This window comes from Centrocercus urophasianus, unplaced genomic scaffold, assembly GCF_019232065.1.
Source record: "Centrocercus urophasianus isolate 14NV4802_14NV808 unplaced genomic scaffold, USGS_Curo_1.0 seq_35, whole genome shotgun sequence".
NCBI lineage: Eukaryota > Metazoa > Chordata > Aves > Galliformes > Phasianidae > Centrocercus > Centrocercus urophasianus.
Window position 1 is genome coordinate 275,543 of NW_024884922.1, and position 8,963 is coordinate 284,505.

The window sequence follows — 8,963 nt, forward strand, 5'->3', positions numbered from 1 at the left end:
TCTTGAAGGTAGCAGATCAGTCCTGTAGAGGAGAATCTCCCTGCTTGCAAGAGATTTCTGGCCCCCAGGGGACCACTCTCAGACTTCAAAACTCTACAGGCCTCATTAGGGAGTTATGAGAATGGCTCTTCGGTGACAATTAAAATAGAATTGCATGCGGATGTGGCGGCAGATGGTGCTCCATACACTGGGCATCCCCATAGGACAAACCCCCAGATCAGCTGTAAGGCATCACGGAGGAGATGGGGCTGCCGGGGGGAGCAGAGCATGGAGCTGCCGGCCGTGTTCCCCGGCCCACACACCGCATCCAGCCCCACGCTGCACCTCACGCTGCATCCCAAGTACCCAGGCAAGCAGGATGAGGGCTGTTTCCCCAGACAGTGAGAAGGAAGAGGAGCAGTGAGTTTGCCAGCTTCTACCCCTGCCTAGGAGATGAATGCATCTGGGGCAGCCTCCTGCCTTCCACTCCTCAGCCTGCAAGGCAGCTCAGCAGGCCCAGAGCTCCCCCCAGGAGGACAAGAAGGCAATGCAAAGACAGCAGCGAGCAGCTCATCCCCTGCAGCCCCCAGGTTACCTCCCAGCAGCTGTGGGTCCTCCTAACAGGCCAGAAGCCAGCAGGGCACAGCCAGAGGCACTTTGCTTGCGGGTTTATTGGGCAGCACTTCCAGTTCCACCAGTAAGACCAGACTGGGAGGAAGACAAGCCCTTTGGCATAGAGACTGCAGGGATGTGACAGGATGAGGGCTGGGGAAGCCACAGACCATGAGGAAGCTCAGAAGAAGCTGACAGACCTCAGCTGAGCTCTTCGCCACAGGCCTGGGCAGCATCACACCGTCTTCTGAGGCTTCAGCTTGTAGTGCACCTCGGGGAGGGCTCTCAGCCGCTCTGCAGCCTGCAGGGACCAGACACAAGGCTGGGGCAGCTCAGCAAGCATCCAGACCACTCCCTGAGCTCCCCGTGCCAGGCCAGCTCCTCACCTGCTCAGGGGTGAGGTCCCGCTGTGCCTGTGCTAGCATCTCATAGCCCACCATGAATTTGCGGACAGTGGCAGAGCGGAGCAGTGGTGGATAGTAATGGGCATGGAGCTGCCAGTGCCCACAGTCCTCCTGCAGGTGGGGGCCTGTAGGGGCTCCTGAGCAGGGTACAGGGTCAGGTGTGCAATGGGAGAGATGAGGACAGAGGGGCAAAGGAGATGGGACACTCACCATGCCAGCCCATGGAGTAGGGGAAGGAGACTTGGAAGAGGTTGTCGTACTTGATCAGCAGCCGCCGCATGATGGAGGCCAGGCCTGCGGGGTTGGGGGCAGTGAGTGCACCCAGAGCTGGTCAGGACCCCCAGTGACACTAGGCACTGATGACAAGCACGAGTGATGTGCCAGCCACTCCCAAAGTCAGCACCCCAAGAGCATGGAGCATCGTGTCCTTCATTGTCACAAAACCCCATAGAGCTCCCTCCCAAAAAATAGCCCAGGGCATCACTCACTGTTCCTCTCGCTGTCACACAGGTCACGCAGGCGGAGGACATGGCGGCGGGGCAGGAGCAGGGTCTGGAAAGGCCAGGTGGCCCAGTAGGGCACAACCACCAGCCAGTCCTCATTCTCCACCACCAGCCGCTCCTGTGGGACACAACACTCAGGGAATGGGGACAGGGACATCCCCCACTTAGGGACAGGGGGACAGCCACATCCTCACCTTACGTTGAGCCTCCTGCTCGGCGTACTCCAGCAGCATGGGCACACCATGCTGGCTGTGGTGCTGCCGCTGTGTCCGCTCCTCCAGGCGCGCCTCGTTGGGGAGGAAGCTGCTGGCCCACACCTAGCAAGGACACAGTGCTGTGTTATCAGCTGTCCCCAACGAGCTGGCCCCATCACATCCCCCAGGCACTCCAAGATCACGCCACAGCACCTAAATCCAACCCTACAACCAACCAACCACGGTTCCGTGCTGCCACCAGGTGGGCAGTCCAGCATGCAGCAACCACAAGGGACAGTCCCCAGCAGAGAGGGGACAAGAAGGGGACTGACCCCGCTGCGCTCCCATCTTCCAGGGGCTCTATCCTAGAGTCGCCCCTGGGGTCACAGCCTCACCTGGCAGTGTGGGTGTGGGTTGGAGCAGCCCATCATTGCCCCTTTGTTCTCGAAGATCTGTGGAGGAAGCAGTGTAGGGGGTGACAGGTGACAGCACCCCCATCCCCACTGTGGGGAGAAAATGCTGTCCCCAGCATAGGGGGAAACCAGCACAGGAGAACAGAAGCCTGATACATAGGGGTACCAGGTGAGGTTGAGGGACCCAGCCATGGGGCTCCAGCAGCACCTCCCCTGTGTGCCCCCAGGGATGGGGACACATCTCCTGTCCCCAACAGACCTGCACCCAGGGGTAGGAGGCCCCCAGCTCTGCCTCCAGTTCTGCCCACGCATCAATCACTGCCCGGATCTCCACCAGCGACATCAGGGGCAGTGTCAGGTCGGAGTGCGGGTGGAAGCACATCACCTTACTGAGGAAAAAGCCCCACATGGGTGAGAGCCCCAAAATCAGAACAGGATTGCAAAGGAAAGCAGCAGAGCTGCCTGTTGCTAGAACTGGAACACTCACCACACACCACGGGCAGCTGCCGCTTGGAACAGGGGGTGGCCACTGTCATCTGGGGGGGAGAGAGAGAGTAGAGGGGGAATTTGGGCAGCGTCCACACCCCTACAGCCCCCCAGAACCCCTGCAGGAATTACCAGGCTCGGGGGCATCTGGCTGCAATGCAGGGAAGTCATTGGGGAAGACAAAGGTGCCCTCGTAGTTCGGGTTCACCTGTAGCAGTGAGAAATGGAGTCTGGGGATGGGGGGTGAGGCACAGAGGGAAAAACAGGATCAGGGTGCCCCATGGTACCTCACCGTTGGCCCGGGTGGCCCCAGGGCAGAGAGGGTTCTTGGGGTCCCAACGGGGCACGTCCTCAGGGGGGGGCTTCTCCAGCTGTCCGTGCCAGGGCCGCTTCACACGGTGCGCAGACACCAGCACCCACTCATCCCGCAGCGGGTTGTAGCGGGAGTGCTGGTGCTCTGTGGAATGGCAGCAGGGTCACTGAGGGGGCATGAGTGGGGGTCATTCCATTCCATGACTGGGGGGACACGAGTGGGTTGGAGATGTGAATGGGTAGGGAGATGACTGGTGGGACACAAGCAAGGGACATGACTCGGGGAACACGGTATGGAGAACTGAATGGGGGAGTGTGAGCGGAGTAGGAAATGAGTATGGGACGACAGTAAGGAGACTCAGGTGAGGGAGGGGACATGAAAGGGGAACACGAGTGATAGGACTCAACTAGGAGTACACAAGCAGGGGTGGGGACATTTGCTGGATACAAGTTGGACAACATGATTGGGGGGACATGAGTGGGAACTACAGGTGGGCCATGGGCACGAGTGTGTGAAGAGACGAGTGGGGAAACATAAGTGGGGTCACTGCTGGGGGACACGAGCAGGGTGGTGACACAAGTGGGGCACGACTGAGAGGGAGGTAAGTGGAGGAACATGAGGCAGGGGAAGCTGTGGGGGAGGCTACTACGGGGACACGAGTGGGGAGAGACGAGTGCGAGACCACGAGCGGAGTGGGAAACATCTAACGAGGAACACGGGCGGTGGGACTCGAGAAGGGTTAGGGACTTGTGCGGGGACCCGAGCGGTGGTACAAAAACGGGCGACAGAAGCGGGGGACACGAGCGGGATGACACGAGCGGGGCGGGGACTGCCCCTCCTCCCCGCCCCGTGCTCCCCGGCCCCGCCGTACCGCTGGCACGGAAGCCACCTTCGCCTCCCCCCGCCGCCGACTCCATGCCTCCGCCGCCACCCGGAAGCCCCGTCCCCGCCGGGCGGTCCCGGCTCCGTCCCGCCCCTTCGCGCCGGCGCAGCGCAGCGGCCGGGAGCGGCGTGGTCTCGACGGGGCGGTCCCGGGTCGTCCCCGCGGGCGGGGTGGAGCGGCACGGCGCGGCGGGGCGCGGAGAGGAGAGGCGGCATGGGGGTGGGAGGGCCGTGGGTGCTGCGGGTCGGGCTGGGGCTGGGAGCGCTGGCCTTGCTGCTGCAGGGGCTGCGGGGCTGGTTAGCCTGCAAGCGGTACGAGTTCCAGCCCACCGAGATCGCCGAGCTCGCCCGACACCACGCGGGTATGTGGGGGTGGGGGGAGACGGGAATTGGAACCGAAAAGGAGAAAGGGATCGGGAAAGGAGCAGCGGTAGGGGAATGGGGGTGGGAGGCTTTGTTGCTGGGGGGAAGTGGTATGGGGACGGGCGTCAGCTCCCGTAGAGTCACAGCAGGAGCCTGCACGTACTGGGACAGGGTCACCGTCACCTCGGGGTCTCGCTCTAGCTGGTGCCGGGGGGGGGGGGTCCTGGGGCTCTCAGTCCCGTACATCCTTCTCCACCAATTGGGGAGGCAGTGGGGCGGGGACTGGGAAAGGAGTGTTCTCCAGGCAGAGCTGCCAAAGGCCATACCGGGACCCCATGGCTAAGGATGCAGGATAGGGAGGCTGTTAGGTCTTGGTCTATGCCAGGGATTCAGGCTGACCCCGCTATTGCAGGGCTGGATCACGAGCTGGCTTTCTCCAAGATCATTGTGGAACTGCGGAAGAAGCACCCAGGCCACATCCTGCCTGACGAGGACCTGCAGTGGGTGTTTGTGAATGCGGGCGGCTGGATGGGCTCCATGTGTCTGCTGCATGCCTCTCTCACTGAGTATGTGCTGCTCTTCGGGACAGCCATCGACACTGGGGGACACTCAGGTACATGGGGCAGGGGTGTCTCTATGCTCTTTTAGCCCCTGCCCTTCTGGGACTGTCCATCCCAACGGCTGGCAGCCCTCTTATCTCTGCAGGGACATGATGAGTGGTGCTTTGCCCTTTTCAGGTCGCTACTGGGCAGAAATCTATGACACCATCATCTCAGGCACTTTCCGGCAGTGGAAAGAGGGAACCACCAGAAGTGAAATCTATTATCCTGGTAAGCATGACATGAGGGCTGCAATCCCCGTCCTGCAGTATGGCCACTCTGTACTGTCATGCAGCCTCTTCCTTCCAGCTGGCAAGAGCCTAGAGAGAGGGACGAGGCGCTCCATGTCTCCTCACCACAGAAGTGTCAACAATAGAGGGGTGGCTACAGGACACAGAGAAGGGATGGGAAGGGGCTGAGCACTGCATCTCCCAGCCCCACACATCTCCGCTTTGGGCATGATGTGGGACAGCTACTGGGAGTGATGCCATTTGTGTTGGCAGGGGACACCATCGTGCACCAGGCAGGAGAGGCCACGTCAGTGCAGTGGAGTGCAGGCACCTGGATGGTGGAGTACGGCCGAGGCTTTGTTCCATCCACACTTGCCTTCGCGCTGGCAGACACCCTCTTCAGCACTCAGGACTTCATCACCCTCTTCTATACCCTGCGCGCCTACACCAAGGGCCTCCTCCTGGAAGCCAATGCCTTCTTCAGCACTTTGGGCTGCTGAGCCTGGCTGGACAGTGTGCCCCAACAGCCTTCCTCCCCCTTTCTCCTCCTCCCTCTCTGGGCTGCAGATCCCACAACCTGGGGATGAGGATGCTGGTGCATCCAGCACCAAGCAGTCCCTGGGAGGTTCCCCACGTGCCATCTGGGTTGGCAGGCAGCTGCGGCTGTGGTCAGCACAGAGCACAGTGTCCAGCTGGCAGCTCCCACCGTTGCTTCCAGGTGCTGGCAGCACACAGTGTCCCCAGGCACCAGCGGAGGATGCCCAGGCAGTATGGGGATGATCAGCCTCTGTGCTGAAGGTCTGTTCTGGCACCTATCCCCGCTGTGTCACTTGCCCCTTGAGTGGAAGAGATCCCTTCCTTGTGCCTCCCCCTTGTTTTCCCAGGGGGGACAGCCACAATCTGTCGCCTTAACCAAGCATGGCCTCCAGGCTGTGCATATATTGAGTGTCTGCGGGTGCCCAAAACTCTGAATCAGCTCAGGATGGGACTTTGCCCCTCAAAACACTTCCCCTGGCTGAGAGCCGGCAAGGTCCCCAGCCAAGTGGGGGTGTGCACTCTGCTCACGGCCTGATGCCCATGTGGGCTCAGCAGAGGGCTTCCAGCTCTGTTCTGTTCCCAAAATACTCTGTGTCCCCAGGCCAAAAGCCTACAGTACATCTCTCCTTATCCCTCCAACTGGCAGCCCTGTGCATGGGCTACATTGTCTTTTGTCACCCCGGAAGAGATGGCAGTAATAAACATCATCATCCCACCTGCTTGGGTGTCTGGTGTGTGCAGAGCCCCCAGCATGAGATATGGGGCTGGGGGCTCCTTGGGGACAGCCATGGGGGCGCAACAGTGCAGAGGGATAGGTAGGAGTGTGGGGAGAGAAGGGTGTGAGAAGAGCATGGAAGGTGATCCTGGGGTGCATGGGCTATGCACACATGTGCAGGGCTGCAAGCAGTGCTCTGTGTGGATGTGCATTAGCTGTGCATAGGTGTGTGTGTGATTAAAAATGTGCAGGTGGATAGAGGGCAGGTGTGTGCACATGTATGCATATGCAGAGCAAGCATGCATCTATATGGTCAGGAAAGGCTGGTGCCAGGGGGGATCCTGGTGCATAGCATATAGCGCATGTGCATGGATGTGTGTAGGCAGAGAAGCTGTGTGCGTGCGTTTGTGCACATCTGTGCACGTGCCCCATTCAGGTTCACAGGTGTATGTACATGCACACATGTGCACATGGCTGTGTTTATGTGTGTGCTCCACAGGCCTGTCGAGGAACATGAGTGATCCTGCTCTGGCCCGCACAGGAAGGTGCTAACTCAGCAGCTCGTATCAATACCGCTCCACTTACAGCGCAGGCCACGTAATGAAAATCCGATGGGCACGCTGGTGGGAGTAAATAAGTATGCCATTAAAATGAGAAAATCAAAGCTCTGGACAGGTCTTTTCTCTTGCCCATTGATTTCTTTTATTACGGAAATATTGCTGCTAAATAACATTAGTGTGAACAATCTCAGCAGTGTTTTCAGTAGCACCTGTGTCAATAATGCCATGGTGAGCAAGAGTCCCCATGGGGCTGCCCCAGGGGTGCCCTTATCACCCCTAGGTGTGTTCAGCAGAGGAAGGGAGCAGCTCAAGGGGTTTTGGTGAGGGTTGTCCTTAACCACCATTTGATTCACATGGGGAAGCTGAGGCAGGGTGCGCGCTCCCCTGCTACCACTGACTCAAGCACAGCCCCTGTCCTGGGCTGTGGATTGTGTTCAGAGCGCTTCAGCTGCCTGCACCCAAGCACCAAGTGACCCAGACACGTGGGAGGGCTGCAGCTTTTGGCACACAGAAGCCAAGTGGGGATCCCAGGGCACCTCAGAGGTGGCCAAAGAGACTCTGTGATGTGGGTCCAGCTGCAGCTCCTCAGAGCCATCACAGGACAAATGCACTTCGCTGCCCAACACGCACCTTCACGCTGCAGCCTGCTCTATCTTGCTGTCCCTCCACACACAGTGGGTATTGATCAGCCCACAGGATCTATTTCCCGATTCCTCCTGCAGTATCTCTCTGCTCAGAGTATCTCTCAATCTACTCTGCTGTCTGCTGTGCCCTTCTATACCTACAGTATCTACCTGTGCTGCTTCCACTGCAGCCATCAATACACATTTTTCTGGGGGATTTCTCTTTTCTCTCCAGCACTGCCAGATCCCAGCAGTGTACAATGCATAGCGGGTGGAGGGAACACGGCCCTTGCAGGTCCAAACAGGTACAGTCCCCATAAGGTGATGGGGGACACGTCAGTCTGGTGCACAAGAGGATGGGCACAGCCCAACACAGGGGGTGCCAGCACCCTCGGGTGCACCAAAAAGAGGGGCTGCAGCCCATAATCTAGTGCTGGAAGTGTTGGGAAAGGATGGGCCGAGGCGGGCTACAGCTGTCCAGCCTCGAAACAGGATGGCCGACAGCTGCTTTATCTCCCGTGCAAAGATAAACAGCGTCCGGGGGCCCTGCGGGGTCGGAGTGCTGCACTGCCGCACGAGCCCCGGGCAGCACAGCGGTGAGCTTCCGCTGCTCCCAGCACAAGGCGGCAGTGCAAGGGTAGAGGCTGCGGGATCCTGGACCCAGCCCACGGGCAGGGCTCGTTTTGCGGGTCAGGACTCGGCGATTGCCTCTGGCTTCAGCCCCCCCTTTGTACCGCCCAGTGACAGGGTGCACCCCACCCCCCCGGACACACGTGTGCACACACCTACCTGTGCACATAGAGCACACGCCCACCCCTCCCGACATGGATCGCTGCAGATAAGCACACAAGCCGCACACACCCAGCCCCAGCACGTCCAGGTAGGCACATCATTGTCCCCAGCGGTGTGAAAACGTGTGCACACACAAAGCACACACACAAAGCACTCATGTTCAGCTCCTCCAACAATGCTGCATGTGTGCATGTGAACAACTCTGCACAATGTATGCACTCTGCTCCTGTGGGGTGAATGCACACCTTAAACACCATGTGCATGCACACACACACACACACACACCATCTGCACAGACTGCCCCGCACACTCACACACACACACAAGGAGTTCACACACAACTACAGGCGTGCTGACACCCTACATCTCACACAAACACACACACACACACACACACACACACACACACACGGTGTTCACTATCCTTGCTGTGCACGAATGCACGGATTTCCGGCAAAGCAACATGCAGATGCGTGCACAGGCAGAAACCTTCTGCACCCATACACATACGCAGCAGAGCACACTCCTACAGAGGAGCACAGATCCCCGCACACGCACACACAGCCGCTCTAGCAGCCTCGGGCTCTGTGATCTCCGCGGGCCGGTCCCTGGGCTCCCCTGGGGCTGCGCAGGTCCGGCCCTCCCCGGCTGCCTCCCTTGACGTGCGCTAGCAAATGGGAGCGGGGAGGGGTGTTGCTGCCTGCCTGCCACTTGTTGCAAGGAAAGGAAAAAAAAAAAAAAAAAAAAAAAAAAAAAAA

General features: G+C 59.4%; 2 protein-coding genes across 5 annotated transcripts; one reads left to right on the forward strand and one right to left on the reverse strand.

Annotated features, from left to right (window-relative positions):
- Window positions 1–632: 632 nt before the first annotated feature.
- Window positions 633–3,836, reverse strand: GALT (galactose-1-phosphate uridylyltransferase). 4 transcript variants are annotated; one of them, XM_042831234.1, is made up of 12 exons: window positions 3,776–3,836; window positions 2,879–3,048; window positions 2,724–2,799; window positions 2,593–2,641; window positions 2,365–2,494; window positions 2,088–2,144; window positions 1,693–1,815; window positions 1,484–1,616; window positions 1,206–1,289; window positions 978–1,132; window positions 792–892; window positions 633–687 (listed from the first exon to the last, which is right to left on the reverse strand). In XM_042831234.1, the coding sequence occupies exons 1-11, from the start codon at window positions 3,819–3,821 to the stop codon at window positions 827–829; spliced, it is 1,089 nt and encodes a 362-aa protein (XP_042687168.1). In that variant the 5' UTR covers window positions 3,822–3,836; the 3' UTR covers window positions 633–687; window positions 792–826. The 4 variants fall into 4 exon arrangements, with proteins under 4 accessions (XP_042687168.1, XP_042687170.1, XP_042687171.1 ...); XM_042831236.1 differs by having other exon boundaries at window positions 633–719; XM_042831237.1 differs by having other exon boundaries at window positions 633–892; window positions 2,491–2,494.
- Window positions 3,837–4,000: 164 nt separating this feature from the next.
- On the forward strand, window positions 4,001–6,230 carry SIGMAR1 (sigma non-opioid intracellular receptor 1). Its single transcript, XM_042831238.1, has 4 exons — window positions 4,001–4,148; window positions 4,562–4,762; window positions 4,887–4,979; window positions 5,252–6,230. The coding sequence occupies exons 1-4, from the start codon at window positions 4,001–4,003 to the stop codon at window positions 5,476–5,478; spliced, it is 669 nt and encodes a 222-aa protein (XP_042687172.1). The 3' UTR covers window positions 5,479–6,230.
- The last annotated feature ends 2,733 nt before the right edge of the window (window positions 6,231–8,963 follow it).

Coding starts and splice junctions, on each gene's coding strand:
- GALT (XM_042831234.1), bottom strand. CDS start 3,821: ATGGAGTCGGCGGCGGGGGGAGGCGAAGGTGGCTTCCGTGCCAGCG. Junction 2,642..2,723: donor GCCAGATGCCCCCGAGCCTG/GTAATTCCTGCA, acceptor TCTCCCCCCCAG/ATGACAGTGGCCACCCCCTG. Junction 1,617..1,692: donor AGCAGGAGGCTCAACGTAAG/GTGAGGATGTGG, acceptor TGTGTCCCACAG/GAGCGGCTGGTGGTGGAGAA.
- SIGMAR1 (XM_042831238.1), top strand. CDS start 4,001: ATGGGGGTGGGAGGGCCGTGGGTGCTGCGGGTCGGGCTGGGGCTGGGA. Junction 4,763..4,886: donor CGACACTGGGGGACACTCAG/GTACATGGGGCA, acceptor TGCCCTTTTCAG/GTCGCTACTGGGCAGAAATC. Junction 4,980..5,251: donor AAGTGAAATCTATTATCCTG/GTAAGCATGACA, acceptor TTGTGTTGGCAG/GGGACACCATCGTGCACCAG.